Raw genomic sequence first — 17,936 nt, 5'->3', positions numbered from 1 at the left:
CTCTCCCCACCGCACACACCGGCTCCCTGCTCTCTCCCCACCGCACACACCCTCTCCCTGCACTCTCCCCACCGCACACACCCTCTCCCTGCACTCTCCCCACCGCAGACACCCTCTCCCTGCACTCTCCCCACCGCACATACCGCTTCCTACACTCTCCCCACCGCAAACACCCTCTCCCTGCACTCTCCCCACTGCACACACCCTCTCCCTGCACTCTCCCCACCGCACACACCCTCTCCCTGCACTCTCCCCACCGCACACACCCTCTCCCTGCACTCTCCCCATCGCACACGCCCTCTCCCTGCCCTCTCCCACCGCACATAACCTCTCCCTGCACTCTCCCACCGCACATAACCTCTCCCTGCACTCTCCCCTCCTCACACACCCTCTCCTTGCACTCTCCCCACCGCACACACCCTCTCCCTGCACTCTCCCCACCGCACACACCCTCTCCCTGCACTCTCCACACTGCACACACCCTCTCCCTGCACTCTCCCCACTGCAGACACTCCTCACTCCTGCACTCTCCGCACTGCACACACTCCATGCACTCTCCCCACTGCACACACCCTCTCCCTGCACTCTCCCCACCGCACACACCCTCTCCCTGCACTCTCCCCACTGCACACACCCTCTCACTGCACTCTCCCCACCGCACACACCCTCTCCCTGCACTCTCCCCACCGCACACACTCCCTGCACTCTCCCCACCGCACACACCCTCTCCCTGCACTCTCCCCACCGCACACACCCTCTCCCTGCACTCTCCCCACCGCACACACCCTCTCCCTGCACTCTCCCCACCGCACACACCCTCTCCCTGCACTCTCCCCACCGCACACACCCTCTCCCTGCACTCTCCCCACTGCACACACCCTCTCCCTGCACCCCGCCGCCGTACACACCCTCTCCCTGCACTCTCCCCGCCGCACACACCCTCTCCCTGCACTCTCCCCACCGCACACACCGTACACACCCTCTCCCTGCACTCTCCCCACCGCACACACCCTCTCCCTGCACTCTCCCCACCGCACACACCCTCTCCCTGCACTCTCCCCACCGCACACACTCCCTGCACTATACCCACCGCACACACCCTCTCCCTGCACTCTCCCCACTGCACACACCCTCTCCCTGCACCCCGCCGCCGTACACACCCTCTCCCTGCACTCTCCCCGCCGCACACACCCTCTCCCTGCACTCTCCCCACCGCACTCACCCCTTCCTGCACTCTCCCCACTGCAAACACCCTCTCCCTGCACTCTCCCCACCGCACACACCCTCTCCCTGCACTCTCCCCACCGCACACACCCTCTCCCTGCACTCTCCCCACCACACACACCCTCTCCCTGCACTCTTCCCCCCGCACACACCCTCTCCCTGCATTCTCCCCACCGCACACACTCCCTGCACTCTCCCCACTGCACACACTCCCTGCACTCTCTCCACCTCACACACCCTCTCCCTGCACTCTCCCCACTGCACACACTCCTTGCACTCTCCCCACCGCACACACTCCCTGCACTCTCCCCACCGCACACACCCTCTCCCTGCACTCTCCCCACCGCACACACTCCCTGCACTCTCCCCACCGCACACACCCTCTCCCTGCACTCTCCCCACCGCACACACTCCCTGCACTATACCCACCGCACACACCCTCTCCCTGCACTCTCCCCACCGCACACACCCCTCTCCCTGCACTCTCCCCACCGCACACACTCCCTGCACTCTCCCCACTGCACACACTCCCTGCACTCTCTCCACCTCACACACCCTCTCCCTGCACTCTCCCCACTGCACACACTCCCTGCGCTCTCCCCACCGCACACACTCCCTGCACTCTCCCCACCGCACACACCCTCTCCCTGCACTTTCCCCACCGCACACACCCTCTCCCTACACTCTCCCCACCACACACACTCCCTGCACTCTCCCCACCGCACACACCCTTTCCCTGCACTCTCCCCACTGCACACACTCCCTGCACTCTCCCCACCGCACACACCCTCTCCCTGCACTCTCCCCACTACACACACCCTCTCCCTGCACTCTCCCCACTGCACACACTCCCTGCACTCTCCCCACCGCACACACTCCTCCCTGCACCCTCCCCGCAGTACACACCCTCTCCCTGCACTCTCCCTACTGCACACACCCTTTCCCCACTGCACACACCCTCTCCCTGCACGCTCCCCGCCGCACACACCCTCTCCCTGCACTCTCCCCACCGCACACACCCTTTCCCTGCACTCTCCCCACCTCACACACCCTCTCCCTGCACTCTCCCCACTGCACACACTCCCTGCACTCTCCCCACTGCACACACCCTCTCCCTGCACTCACCCCACCGCACACACCCTCTCCTTGCACTCTCCCCACCACACATACCCTCTCACTGCATTCTCACCACCGCACACACCCTCTCCCTGCACTCTCCCCACCGCAATACCCCTCCCTGCACTCTCCCCACCGCAATAACCCTCCCTGCACTCTCCCCACCGCACACACTCCCTGCACTCTCCCCACCGCACACACCCTCTCCCTGCACTCTCCCCACCGCACACACCCTCTCCCTGCACTCTCCCCACCGCACACACCCTCTCCCTGCACTCTCCCCACCGCACACACCCTCTCCCTGCACTCTCCCCACCGCACACACCCTCTCCCTGCACTCTCCCCACTGCACAGCCCTCCCTGCACTCTCCCCACCGCACACACTCCCTGCACTCTCCCCACCGCACACACCCTCTCCCTGCACTCTCCCCACCGCACGCACCCTCTCCCTGCACTCTCCCCACCGCACACACCCTCTCCCTGCACTCTCCCCACTGCACACACCCTCTCCCTGCACTCTCCCCACCGCACACACCCTCTCCCTGCACTCTCCCCACCACACACACGCCCTGCACTCTCCCCACCGCACACACTCCCTGCACTCTCCCCACCGCACACACCGACTCCCTGCATTCTGCCCACCGCACACACTCCCTGCCCTCTCCCCACTGCACACACCCTCTCCCTGCACTCTCCCCACTGCACAGACCCTCTCCCTGCACTCTCCCCACTGCACACACCCTCTCCCTGCACTCTCCCCACCGCACACACCCTCTCCCTGCACTCTCCCCACCGCACACACCCTCTCCCTGCACTCTCACCACTGCACACACCCTCTCCCTGCACTCTCCCTACTGCAATACCCCTCCTTGCACTCTCCCCATCGCACATACCCTCTTCCTGCACTCTCCCCGCCGCACACACTCCTCCCTGCACCCTCCCCGCCGTACACACCCTTTACCGGCACTCTCCCCACCGCACACACCCTCTCCCTGCACTCTCCCCATCGCACATACCCTCTCCCTGCACTCTCCCCGCCGCACACACTCCTCTCTGCACCCTCCCCGCCGTACACACCCTCTCCCTGCACTCTCCCCACTGCAGACACCCTCTCCCTGCACCCTCCCCGCCGCACACACCCTCTTCCTGCACTCTCCCCGCTGCACACACCCTCTCCCTGCACTCTCCCCACCGCACACGCCCTCTCCCTGCACTCTCCCCACTGCACACACTCCCTGCACTCTCCCCACCGCACACACCCTCTCCCTGCACTCTCCCCACCGCACACACTCTCTCCCTGCCCTCTCCCCACTGCACACACCCTCTCCCTGCACTCTCCCCACTGCACACACTCCCTGCACTCTCCCCGCCGCACACACTCCCTGCACTCTCCCCACCGCACACACCCTCTCCCTGCACTCTCCCCACAGCACACACCCTCTCCCTGCACTCTCCCCACCGCACACACTCCCTGCACTCTCCCCACCGCACACACTCCCTGCACTCTCCCCACCGCACACACCCTCTCCCTGCACTCTCCCCACCGCACACACCCCTCTCCCTGCACTCTCCCCACCGCACACACCCTCTCCCTGCACTCTCCCCACTGCACACACCCTCTCCCTGCACTCTCCCCACTGCACACACTCCCTGCACTCTCCCCACTGCATCACACTCCCTCCCCACTCTCCCCACCGCACACACACCCTCCCCCTGCACTCTCCCCATCGCACACACCCTCTCCCTGCACTCTCCCACCGCACCTCTCCCTGCACTCTCCCCTCCGCACACACACTCTCCTCACCGCACACACCCTCTCCCTCCTCTGCACTCTGCACTCTCCATACCGCACACACCCTCTCCCTGCACTCTCCCTGTACACTCCCTGCACTCCGCACCGCACACACCCTCTCCCTGCACTCTCCCCACCGCACACACCCTCTCCCTGCACTCTCCCCACCGCACACACCCTCTCCCTGCACTCTCCCCACCGCACACACTCCCTGCACTCTCCCCACCGCACCCTCTCCCTGCACTCTCCCCACCGCAGACACCCTCTCCCTGCACTCTCCCCACCGCACACACTCCCTGCACTCTCCCCACCGCACACACCCTCTCCCTGCACTCTCCCCACTGCACACACCCTCTCCCTGCACTCTCCCCACTGCACACACTCCCTGCACTCTCCCCACCGCACACACCCTCTCCCTGCACTCTCCCCACCGCACACACCCTCTCCCTGCACTCTCCCCACCGCACGCACCCTCTCTCTGCACTCTCCCCACTGCACACACCCTCTCCCTGCACTCTCCCCACTGCACACACCCTCTCCCTGCACTCTCCCCACCGCACACACCCTCTCCCTGCACTCTCCCCACCGCACACACCCTCTCCCTGCACTCTCCCCACCGCACACACCCTCTCCCTGCACTCTCCCCACTGCACACACCCTCTCCCTGCACTCTCCCCACTGCACACAACCTCTCCCTGCACTCTCCCACCGCACACACTCCCTGCACTCTCCCCACCGCACACACCCCTTCCTGCCCTCTCCCCCCCGCACACACCCTCTCCCTGCACTCTCCCCCCCGCACACACCCTCTCCCTGCACTCTCCCCCCCGCACACACCCTCTCCCTGCACTCTCCCCCCCGCACACACCCTCTCCCTGCACTCTCCCCACCGCACACACCCTCTCCCTGCACTCTCCCCACCGCACACACCCTCTCCCTGCACTCTCCCCAACGCACACACCCTCTCCCTGCACTCTCCCCACCGCACACACCCTCTCCCTGAACTCTCCCCACCGCACACACCCTCTGCCCTGCACTCTCCCGACCGCACACACCCTCTCCCTGCACTCTCCCCACCGCACACACCCTCTCCCTGCACTCTCCCCACCGCACACACCCTCTCCCTGCACTCTCCCCACCGCACACATCCTCTCCCTGCACTTTCCCCACTGCACACTCCCTCTCCCTGCACTCTCCCCACCGTACACACCCTCTCCCTGCACTCTCCCCACCGCACACACCCCTCCCTGCACTCTCCCACCGCACAAACCCTCTCCCTGCACTCTCCCCACCGCACACACTCCCTGCACTCTCCCCACCGCACACATCCTCTCCCTGCACTCTCCCCGCCGCACACACCCTCTCCCTGCACTCTCACCCCCGCACACTCCCTCTCCCTGCACTCTCCCCCCTGCACACTCCCTCTCCCTTCACTCTCCCCCCCGCACACACCCTCTCCCTGCACTCTCCCGGCCGCACACACCCTCTCCCCACTGCACACACCCTCTCCCTGCAGTCTCCCGCCGCACACACCCTCTCCCTGCACTCTCCCCACCGCACACACTCCCTGCACTCTCCCCACCGCATAAATCCTCTCCCTGCACTCTCCCCACCGCACACACCCTCTCCCTGCATGTTCCCCACTGCATACACCCTCTCCCTGCATTCTCCCCATCGCACACACTCCCTGCACTCTACCCATCGCACACACTCCCTGCACTCTCCCCACCGCACACGCCCTATCCCTGCACTCTCCCACCGCACACACCCTCTCCCTGCACTCTCCCCACCGCACACACCCTCTCCCTGCACGCTCCCCACTGCACACACCCTCTCCCCACAGCACACACACTCTCTCTGCTGCAGCTGTCCATTCCGTGCATCCTCTCTACTGTTGGCCTCCGCACTCGGCTCCTGTCTTTGCTTCATTGGCCTTCGCTTCATTCCTGTATTTCCTAGCTCAGTGGACATGATATTTTCCCATTCACCCTTATTCTATGTTAGGTGAGGTGATCAATGAGACTGTTAGTTATATTAATTTCAGTTTTTATCACAGTTTATTTTAACAATGGGTAAGTTTTTAATTTGCGGATAGGTCGGTGAGGTCGGTTAGTGCAAAGCAGAATATAAGAAAACTCACACCAGACCAACAAGAGGAAATGAAAAGAGCTGCAATTATATTGGATGCAAAAGTAATCCGAGGATTACAAGCCAAAAATTCAATGAGTTTTCTATGAAAATATATAGAGATCAAACATTTGAAGATAATATGATCTTGAATCCAAACTCATTTATATTTTGAAATTGTGTTTAATTTTTTGTTTGTGCTAACCCACAAGAGGATTATTAAAATATTTTTTCTTCCTCTTGTGATTGATTACTTTGTGTTTTGTTTCCCTTCTTGCGGCCCAATGTTTTTGCTGTGAAGGTACGGTGTTTATTTTGATCACAGTTCAGCAGTCTTGCACCAAATGTTGTAAAGGAGCTGGAATGGAGAGATGATTAGTCACTGAATTGGCTTCCAGCGTGTAATGAACAGCTTTGTCTAAGTCTCATCTATACAAATTGTCAGCTGTGTTTCTGTGAAGGACGTTGGTCATGTTCTATTCTGGGCAGGCAGCAAGCAGTGTCTGAAAGGCTCAAGGACTGCTGATAGTTTCATGGCTTGCCAAGAGTACCAGTGTTTTCTTAATCCACTAAGAATTTATCTTCATGTAAGGGATCTGAATGAAAAGTAACTGTAATAGTCACATTGGAGGCAATGAGCCAATGTATGGCCATTACTGGAGCGGACTTGAAGCCGATTTGATGTAGCGGATCCAAGGCAAGACAGAGTAGAGGTGGCTGAGCCAGGCCCTGAGGATGAGGAACATGCCAGTGTTTGACCACTTTAAATGCTGGGCCAGATTGGAAAGGTCGGGTACAGGCTGAATCAAGGTGGCAGGGCCAGGCCTGAAAGTGAGGAACAAGCTGAGGTTTGGCGGATTTAGGTGCTAGACCAGATTGCAAAGGTCCAGGTGTTGGGGCTGGAGGTGAAAGACGGACTGGTGTTCAGCTCTGCTTGGTGAGGTTTGCTCATCTCTGCCCTGAACTAGTGCTGCAACTAACAGACTCCTGGATCGGCTTTATGTTTGTGAACTGACTTTCGTGGACTTTAGTTCCGAATGTTATTTGCTTATTTTTATTGTTTGCATGATTTTGTTCTTTTTTTTTTGCACATTGGATGTTTGACAGTGCAACACACACAAAATGCTGGAGGAACTCAGCAGGCCTAACAGCATGTATGGAAAAGAGTACAGTCAATGTCCGGACCGTAACATCGACTGTACTCTTTTCTATATATGCTACCTGCAGATTTTCTCTTGTTTGTGATTGGATGTTTGACAGTCTTTTTTAATGGATTCTATTGAGTCTGTGTGTTCTGTGGCTGCCTGTAAGGAGACGAATCTCAAGGCTGTATATACTGTACATACTTTGATAATAAATGTACTTTGAACTTTGAAAAGAATGTACATAGGAACAAGAAGAGATCATTATGCATGTCCCCACTTTTGATCCATGTTCCTTGTCACACAGCAAGAATATGTCCATTTCACAATGGTCTTTTATTGTGACTGCTTTCAAGAGGGAATGGGAACAGTGACCTCTGCTCAAGGGGGTTAAAAGATCTCAATTACTTTGTCTCTGCACTGTATTACTTAGAAGTTATACCATCAGTTTCTCTCTTTAACTCTTCAGTGAAGCTCAGAATTCCATTTGTGTAGGGCACCTTGTTGTTGATCTGTTGATGTTGTGAACTACTTAAAAGGTCATCCATTTATTATACTGAATTACAATGAGTTTTCCCAAATTTCGGTGGGATCCATTTTTCCAATTCACTCGTGTGAAGTGGTTTGCAGCCTCCTAATATATTTCTACATTTTTTAATATTTCCACAGTCAAAAATTAGTTGCTGGAAGAACTCAGTAGGTCAAGTAGCAATTGTGGAGGGAAAGGGAGAGGTGGTGTTTCAGGTTGAGACCTTTCATCAGGACTTTTAATTCTGTTTTGCAAATTATGAAAAATGCTGATTTTGATTATAATATAAAGCTGCATAAAACGCATGATTGAAACTACTTGGCAAAGACACCTGTAACCTTGAATTTTCTGTCTCCATTGCACAGTTATGGGAAAGCTGCATTTTGCTTAGAAGAACTTATGATGACTAACCCTCACAATCACCTTTATTGTCAGCATTACGCGGAGGTAAGTGGGGGATAGCTTTGTGAATTATTCTTAATGTGTTCTGTTGGGTATACACAAACAAAAATCTAACCTACCAGAAATACTATGCCCTGAAGTGCCACAAATTATTACTTTTGGTTGAGGGTACGGGTGTGATACGATATAGCTAATGGGCAACTTTTTACAGCAATGATCATAAATCAGCCTTTGTGATTTTGTTCTCTAAAAATAGGCTGCCCTTTTCAGTTTCAGTTTGTTGATGGCAATAAACTCTTAAGTTGAAGGCTTTCAGGAGGACAGTTGAAGATAGCAACTTATGAAAAGGGTGAACACATGGCAGATGTTACTAGACAGAGAAGACCGCAGCGGTACATTCTGAGAGGAATGAGAAGTAAAATGAAATGACATGCATTTTAGTGGGGATGCAGCAGTGGAGGAATTTGGAGATGGCAGGCAAATTAAGAAGGCTAATTGAAAAAAATCAAAGGGGGATCTAAATTTTATAAATTGAAACATAATGTAAAAGCAAAGCATTTCATGAATCCTTTATAAAAACACTTTCTGGACATCACTTCGAGTATTGGGTCCATTTCTTGGCACCATGTTTTGAGAGAAAGCTGTGTTGTATTCCTTGAAATTTAAAAGGCTGCTTGGTTTGATCCAAGCTTTCAGGATATTTGGGGGAACATCAGGTAGACAGAGAAACTGTTTCTTGTGGGTGCCAGACTTTACAGAGGAAGGTCAGGAAGTAATTCAGTGTGCCAAAGGCAGTGGAAGTTTGGAACCTTTTCTGCAGATACTAGATACGAGATCAGATGTTGACTTTATGATTCAAAGATTTTTGCTAATGGGATTTAAGAGACAAATATAAAATCATGACACAGATTGACTATTATCTCACTGGTTGGAAGGAGTGAATGCTCTTGCCCTATCCCTATGTTACAAACAGAGCATAAAAACAAGCTGCTGGAAGAACTCAGAATATCAAGCAACATCTGTATGGAAGTTAAGGGGTGGTTGACATTTCAGGTGGAGACAATACATCAGGACCTGACAGTGTTTAACTATAGTGTAATGTTCAAGATTGTTTATTGTCACTCTATAGTACTCAAGTGTAAAGGAAAATGAGGTGATTGTTACTCTGGATCCACTATAAGCATAAAGAACACAATGAATATAAATACAGTTTATATATATCGACTGATTGTATGTACATAAAGTGAGGCTAGATACAGGAGTATCTAAGCACAAGTTGACCCTGATAGCGAATGACGAAGTAGTGGTAGTAGGGTGGATTAATGGTTGGGGCTGTTGATCAGCCTGAGGGTTTAGGGAAAAGTAACTCTTTTTGAGTCTGGTGGTCCAGACATAGATGCTGTGTATATATTTATCTAAATGATCCTTGTGTAGAAAACTGGAATTTGTTCACCTCAGATCTGAGCTGGCCAAGAGGATATATGATAGAACAGTTCAAAATGATGAATTATTTATTGAAGGAAAATTGTTCCTGGTGGCATAAAGGTCAGCAACTGTAGGAGGTAGATTTCATTTTATCCAGTAAAGATCTTGGGGCACCGTAAATAATGAAGAGAATTGTGATCTTGGTTATGCTGCCTGAAAAGGGAGCTGAAGCAGATTTAATCATAAGTTACAAAGGGAATTGGCTAAATGCTTGAAAAATTTAATTGTGGTTCTTCGCAGAAACAAATGGGAGCAAGAGCAATGGTGTAGTTCTTGGAGGTATCAGTCCAACCATTTTTGAGCTACATGCCTGCTTCCGGTATTACAGGAACCTTAGTCAGCATTGAAATACCCATGGCTTTGGGTGACCCTTCTGGGTTCTGTTTAATGCTGCTGAATTTATGATTCAAAATTATCAGGTTGCTTTTATGCCTCCTATTTGACATATCCTACTTCTAATTTTCTCTGGGGTTGTGAGCCTGGCTGGTAAGGACAACTTTTAATCCCCACTTATTAACTGCTATTGAAAAGATTGTGGTGAGCTGTCTTCTTCAACCACTGGAGACCTCATGATGATGGCACTTTTGGAACTTGGCCCAATGTGACTCATTGGGAAGCTTGCTGATGACAGCATTGCCATGTGTCCTCTGCTCTTGACCTTTAAGTGATAGGCTTGTGCTGTTAGCAGGTACTGCCAAAGAATCCTTGGCAAGTTACTGCACTGCTCTTTATAGTTGTAACACACAAGATTCACAGTGAGCTAGTGGTGAAGGGAATGGATGTTCAGGGTTTAGGTTCAGAGGCAGGTGGGCTGCTTTATCTTCACTGGTGTTGACCTTCTTGAGTGTTGTTGGAGCTGCATTCATTCAGGCAAGACTGTTCAGTCAGGTTCCTGAACTGTCTTATAGATTGTGAGAAGGCTGTAGGGTGACAGATTATTCAACTTCAGTTCTGTTACAGTATTTATTTAACTCATCCAGATAAGTTTCTCCCGAAAATTGGTTAATCATATTTCCTCGTAGTTATCAAGTTTCCCCGTGAAAGCTTTGATTGAATTTGTACCACACTTGTAACTTCCAGGTCATGCTGTGAATTTTTGAATAAACCAAGCACTGAATGAAAATTAATATTCTTTCTTCACCATCTTCACAGGTGCTGTGTCTTTTGCCCGTTAAAATTCATATGTTAACCCCAATTTCTACCAATCCCCTTATCTCTACTCGTGGCATTATTACATGTAATCATGGGAGATGCACCTATGCTTTTATCTCAATTGTACTCACATCCTGGAAGCCAAACATTCCTTCCAGGTGAAGCGACGGTTCATTTGCACTTCTTTCAGTTTAGTACACTGAATTCACTTCTCAGAATGTGTTAATCTCTGGGTTGGAGAGGGCAGATGCACCCTTGTTTTTCTCGCACTCCCTCTACATTTCCTATCAACAAATCAGTTGCAATTAACAAGTAGTCATCACCCCCTCTCAGATGGCACCAGCTACAATATCTCCTGCCTATCTTAGACTACATCCACACTACGCCGGATAATTTTGAAAACGCTGGTTTCGAGTAAAAACGACAGGCGTCCACACTAAGCGTTTTTCAAAATATCTCCGTCCACATTAGATGGATAGTTGGGCGAATCTCCTCCTACTGGGCATGTGCAGGACATACAGAAAACAAGAGAAGGGGAAACGGTATACATGGTGGGCGTTCGTCCAGTTACAGAGTAGAAAAACTTAAAAGGACTTGCTCTTGGCTCTCGCGCAGGAGGACTTAAAACTAAAAAAAAACATACTGGAGCGTATGGAGGCAACCGACAGGGAGTTCACGGACAGTATGACCCAGCTGACGACGAACATTGAAAAACTGACTAACTCTGTTGCATTAATTAAGCACCTTGTTAAATGTATAAAACGTCTGCATCAGTGTTATCTTGTATTTCCATACAATGTTACATTAGGGTGATACACATCTATTGTCAGAGAAGTACTTGCATAAGTAGGTGAACCATCTTCATACAAGCAAGGACAGAAAATAGGGCAAAGTGAGTGTACGTATTTATTCAGTAAGCTATGGGTCAAAGTATTTGGTGAGTACATTTCTAACCCTTCTGGCTTCAGTCTCGTTGCCGTCTGTTCTGAAATTGTTAGGTGGTTGCATTCAAGAAAACAACGAAATGCCACGCTGCGGCTATCTGTTCCGGCACATCATGACAGCGTTTTAAAATAGTCAAAAAAACTCACTTTACAATTTAACTCTCACGCCATTCACACCGACTGTGCATTATAACAGCTTGCGTAGTACCAAGCAGAAGCAGAAAAAGCATTGTTGTTGTGGTGTTGTCATGACAGCATTTTTAAATCTCTCCGGTTACCCCGTACACACTACAATGGATATTAGGCGCTTTCAGATTTATTCACTCTGGAGATCGTTTCTGAAAATCTCCGTTTTCGGGGGATGAAAACGCCGTTTCAATGTGGCCAGAAAGTCAAAACGAAGAGAAAAAGCTTCGTTTTCAAAATTATCCGGCGTAGTGTGGATGTACCCTTAGCCATTCGTTTGTTCTGTTTCTCCCCAGTCTGCAACTTAAAACATGCTTGCATTTTTTTTTTGTTTTCCTAGTTCTGATGAAAGGGCATCCACCGGAAACTTTAACATTGTTTCTCTTCAAAGGACACTGCCTAATCTGTTCAATGTTTCCACCACTGTTTTTATTTCAGATTTGCAGCATCTGCAGGTTATTAAAAATTTGATCTATCATTAAATTATATATTTTCTCCCATTTCATTGTAATGTTCTGCATCTCTATCATGTATTTTCAACCTTGTGTTCCTCAAGGAGAAAAATGCTCAGAGCTTCAGTCTAACCTTGTCTTTGGAATCTTTCTGGTAAATCTTCAGTCCTTGGCATTCTTTCTCATGTGTGGGGACAACCAATACCCTAGCCTCTCAGTGCACTTGTGTTTGTGGTGATGTGTATTAGAGAGAGAATAACTGTTGAGTTTAGAAGGATTGAATGCACTCCTGTATGCAGCTTGTAGTAATCTTCGATTTTCACAGAACGAAAATACCCATGTTTGATCTGATGCTCACCTCCAATTATGGCCCTTAAGAAGTAGAGAACACAGCTAAAATCTTCTGGGACTTGGGGCAGGGGAGTTGTTTGTGTGCTATTTTTAATGGGATTAATTTGGATATCCACAATCTACATGTGAAACTGTTGTGTGACAAACAATGCCTATGTAAGGTTACGCCTTCAGTACACATTTGCCAAAGAACAAGTAGACAAGGAAGAAAATGCTTGTTGCTGTGTCTAGGTACACAAAAATAGTAAAATAAAGTGCTATCAGTATGATGCTTTACTTTTCTGATTGGGGAATCACCAGTACAAGTAACGGAGAAGTCCTAGCATGGTATTTCAGCCCCAGACTGAAGGTGAGACATTAAACCAGCCGTAGTTTAGGACAAGCTAACCACATGGGAGAGAAAGCATTGAAAGAACAGAGATGAGATAGGGGATTGAGAGGAGTATTATTACTGTATCTAGCATTGGCCAATGCCCTGTGTAATGCTGAGTCTATGAAATCCCAACACTTTTTTTTAGTACATGCTTTAGAAGACATTGAGTTGATGATTAGGAACTAGTTTCAGTCTGATTGCACAGTGTGTGGTTTTACACTGTATTGATTGAAATCCCACTCTGCGCTCCTTGTTATAAATTTCCATTTTCTGCAGGTGAAATACACTCAAGGTGGATTTGAAAACCTGGAAATCTCTCGCAAATACTTTTCCCAAGCACTGAAACTAAACAACAGAAACATGCGGGCCTTATTTGGGCTGTACATGGTAAGTTGAAGCTCATTAAGGGAATCATCACAGCTGAAGTCATATAATGTCTTAAAAAATTAGGTTGTTTTTCATTTGTAACAATATCTTCAATATACAGCACAGAAGTCTCTATCCATCCTACCTAGAGATCTGATTCGTCCTGTTCTTCCCCAAAGCCGTCCAACTTTTCCTCTTCATCCATTTATCTTGTGGAAGTTCCTGTTGGAACTGCTTCCATTATCCCTGCAGGTAGCACATGCCAGATCACAGCTTGCAGTGTTAAGCAAATGCAGCTGAAGCTGTGCCATCTGGTGACTGATGTGTCACCAGTGGAAACGGTTAATTCCCATCTTCTAAATCAAAATGCTTCACATTTGAACACTACACTTAAATCTTCCCTTTCAATTGAACTTCCCATTCCCATTTTGACATGATTGTCCATGCCCTCCTGCGCTTCCTTCATGAGTTCATACTCAGGTTGGAGGAACAACACTCATATTCTTTTTGGATAGCTTTCAACCTGATGGCATGTACATAAATTCCTCTAATTTCTGGGTTGCCCTCACCCCTCCTCTTCTCTTCACCTGCCCATCACCTTTCTCCAGTTCCACTTTCCTTCCCTTTCTTCTATGATTTACTGTCCTCTCCTATTAGATTCCTTCTTCAGCCCTTTACCTTTTCCACCTATCCCTTCCCAGCTTCTTATTTCATTCCCCCACCATACCCACACACCTTTATGCTCACCTAGTCTCACCAATTACCTGCCAGCTTGTGCCCCATTCCCTCCTCCAACATTGTATTCTGAATCCTGCCCCCTTCCTTTCCAGTCTTAGTGAAGGGACTTGGCCCGAAACATTGTTTATTCTCTCCATAGATGCTGGCTAACCCACCGAGTTCCTCCTGCATGTTTGAGTGTTGCTCAAGGTTTCCAGCATCTGTAGAATCTCTTGTGGTTAACAACTAGCTCATGTTAGGAGACTTTGAAATATATCTTGATTCATGGTCTTTGAGTGAACTAAGTTCCTGCTTTTACCAGTTTGTGTTATTTCTGTGGTCTGGGCAGTGGAAGGTCCAGTTGCGCTATGGCAATATATACATGGAGCTATTCATAATGCACCAAAGTGCACTCTTGACTCATAATTATGGGTTACCACAGTATGGTTCAAGCTGGGAAAGAGGCCATTTACTTGTCAAATTCTTACGTGTACAATATAAGAGCATTTCTTACTCTCTCCCCTCAGATCTTCAAGTTCTTCCACCTCTTGCTGACTGCATCAATTGTATCTGCATCCACTGCACCCCGGCTATGCATTCCAGACCATTAAAACCATTTTTCTTCATGCTGTCATTGGTTGTGCTGCTAGTTACCTCCATTCCACGTCTTCAAGTTCCTGACCCCCACACCAGTCCACTTTCTTTTTTTGTACCTTTGATTTTAAATATCTGATTGTCTTACAATCTTTCTTATTCAAGGAGAACAATCACAGCTTCTTCAGCCTATCTACAGAATTAAAGTCCCTCATTCCTGGACTACTATTGCAAATCTTTTCTGGACCCCTTCCAAAGTCTTGACATCTTCCTGAAATTATAGTGCAAAGAACTGGGTGCTGCCACTGGTGGTCAGACCAGTGATATAGCTAAATGTAATTTCCTTTGCAGAATATGCAACTAATGCAGGAAGAAGCTGAAACAGTTTTTTAATTTTCCCTTGTAGTCTGCAAGTCACATTGCATCTAATCCTAAAGCAAATGCTAAAATCAAAAAGGACAACTTGAGGTATGCTGCTTGGGCAGCAATGCAGATCAACAAGGCTTACCAGGTGAGTAAGAATGCAAATGGCTTTTCCACTTTAAAGCTCACTTGGACCTTAGTTGGGATGGAGACAAATCAGGTAGTCAGAATTTAAAACATTGGACATGGTGTGCTATGCAAAAGTTCACTGCTAGATGGCTGATCATTTGAAATAGAATACAACTTTGTCTTTGGTTTACCTAGTGTCTCTGAGAATCTTATTAGGAGCTGTTGAGGCATTCCACTCTTGTAAAATGCTAAGAAGGAGGTTTGCATATTCTTAAGGTCTCCAAAATGGAATGCAGAAGTACTAGTAGGAAATTAGCAGTCCAGGGTTCTGACAGTGTGTGGGTTGACTATCGTTGGACCGTGTGTTGATTACAGAATTGTAGAAAGCTTGAGGTTCTGCATGCTTGGTAGATGAATTGGCCCACTAGTAAGCCCTTTAGAAGTGGCAAGTGAAGTATTTACATATTGAAATGACTTTGCAGAGTTCAAAGGTGGGTTCCAAGGCCAGGCTGATCTTCCAAAGGTTCATTGATGAGTGCATTTGCCTTGCCATGTACTTTTGTTTCATTTTTCCCTTTGTTTTGTTCACATGCATTTCATAATATTATTTACAAACCCCAAAACTTTTTGGTTCAGTCTTTTATCATTCGTGAAGGGCTGTTTCATAGGAAAGCTTCATAGACTTATCACTTAACTACTAAATACTCAGTTTTACTTTCAGAACTGATTGTCCCTGTGTGTTTCAAGTATACCAGAGAATAGCAGTTCTAATAAAAGCCTTCATTTGCCTGGGTTATTTTTACCAAATATTTTGAATTTTGTTTACACTTCAATTCCTGAGTGCAACTCAATTGTGTCCCTGGCTACTGTTTCCATTGATGCAGTGATTTCAACTGTTCTTTTAAATGTAAGTTGTGCTTCAGTTAGGAGCCGTTTTTGAATGCTTTCTTGTAAGATTTCACACACTAAGCAATCTCTCAGTGCATCATTAATCCCATCACTGAAAAGACAATAGGTACATTTAATGTCAGAGAAATGCTCAGACAATTTCTTCAATTTATCTGCATATGCTGAAATGGAATCTGCTTATTTTTGATTCCACTTATGAAACCTAAAGGGTTCTGCAATCAAGGATGGTTTTGGATTCTGTTCTAAGTGTTCCTGCTTCAGGTTCACGCAACACTACTTGTACTTCATTCGTATGTAAAACCTGTAATGAATTATATAAACAACAAAGGATGCTTAATCAAATAATATATTTACAATATTACTCAAATATTACTGAAATATTAAATACACTACACATATAAACAGAATAATGAGGTAATCTTCATGGTTCATGGACTGTTCAGAAATCTGATCATGGAAGGGAAGAAGTTGTTCCCGAATTATTGAGTGTGGTTCTTCAGGCTCCGGTATCCCCTCCCTCAGAAGAGGGCATGTCCTTGGTGTTAAGTTCCTTAATAATAGATGCTGCCTTCTTGAGACACCACCTCTTTTAGATATCCTCATTGGTGAGGAATAATATGCCCATGATGGAACAGGCTGCAGTATTCTGCAAACCTGTGCATCGGAGGCTCTATACTAGGCTGTGATGCAACCAATCCAATTATAGAAGTTTGCAAGAGTATTTGATAATGTATCAACTCTCCTCAAACTCCAATTGAACTAGAGCCACTGGCATGCCTTCCTCATGATTACATTGCACATCAGATCATCAAAGATTTTGACAGCTAGGAACTTAAAGCTGCTCACCCTTACAATCACTAATCCCTCTTTGAGGACTGGTGCATGTACTTCCAATTGCCCCTTCCTGCAATTCCAATCAATTTTTTGCTCTTGTTGACATTGAGCATGAAGTTGTTGTTGCAACACCATTCACCCAGCTAATCTGTCTCTCTCCTGAATACCTCCTTGTCACCACCTGAGATTTTACCAACATTAGCGGTGTCATCTGTGAAATTAGAAATGGTGTTTGATCTGTATTTAGCTATATAGTCATGAGTATAGTGGGAGTAGAGCAGTGGGCTAAGCATACATTCTTTAGATGCACCTGTTTTGATTGTCAGTGAGGAGATGTTATCAATCCATACTGACTGTGTTCTCCTGATGAGGAAGTCAAAGATACATTTGCATTAGGAGGTACAAAAGCCTAGATTCCGATGGTTGAAATTAATTCTGAGGGGATGATGGTATTGAATGCTAAGCTGTAGACAATTAATAGCAGCTTGATATATGCTTTGCTATTGTCTAGGTGCTCCAAAGCAGAGTGGAGAGTCAGTGAGATTGCATCTGCTGTAAGCTTATTGCAGTGGTAAAATACAGCGGGTCCAGGTCCTTGCTCAGGCAGGAGTTAATTCGACCCCTTGAAGCACGTCATTACAGTGGCAACTCGCGCTTCTCTTTTGGGCACTGGTATGATTGCTTCCCTTCTGAAGCACTAGGGAACCTCAGAATGCAACTGTGAGAGGTTGAAGATGACTTTGAACACT

General features: G+C 48.7%; 1 protein-coding gene across 2 annotated transcripts in view; it reads left to right on the top strand.

The window, feature by feature from the left end:
* Positions 1 to 17,936, top strand: part of emc2 (ER membrane protein complex subunit 2) — a 156,779-nt gene that overhangs the window by 113,093 nt on the left and 25,750 nt on the right. For both annotated transcript variants that reach the window (XR_010019028.1, XM_063056754.1), the window contains exons 8-10: positions 8,296 to 8,377; positions 13,552 to 13,662; positions 15,359 to 15,463. Coding sequence is in view for 1 of the 2 variants with exons in the window: in XM_063056754.1 (XP_062912824.1) it covers positions 8,296 to 8,377; positions 13,552 to 13,662; positions 15,359 to 15,463 (298 nt within the window). In the remaining variant the exon portion in view is untranslated. The remainder of the gene's footprint in view (positions 1 to 8,295; positions 8,378 to 13,551; positions 13,663 to 15,358; positions 15,464 to 17,936) is intronic.

The sequence above is a fragment of the Mobula hypostoma genome, chromosome 1 (assembly GCF_963921235.1).
Source record: "Mobula hypostoma chromosome 1, sMobHyp1.1, whole genome shotgun sequence".
In the NCBI taxonomy this organism is placed as follows: Eukaryota; Metazoa; Chordata; class Chondrichthyes; order Myliobatiformes; family Myliobatidae; genus Mobula; species Mobula hypostoma.
Note: the sequence above shows the minus strand (reverse complement) of the source record. Positions and strands in the feature narration are given on the sequence as shown.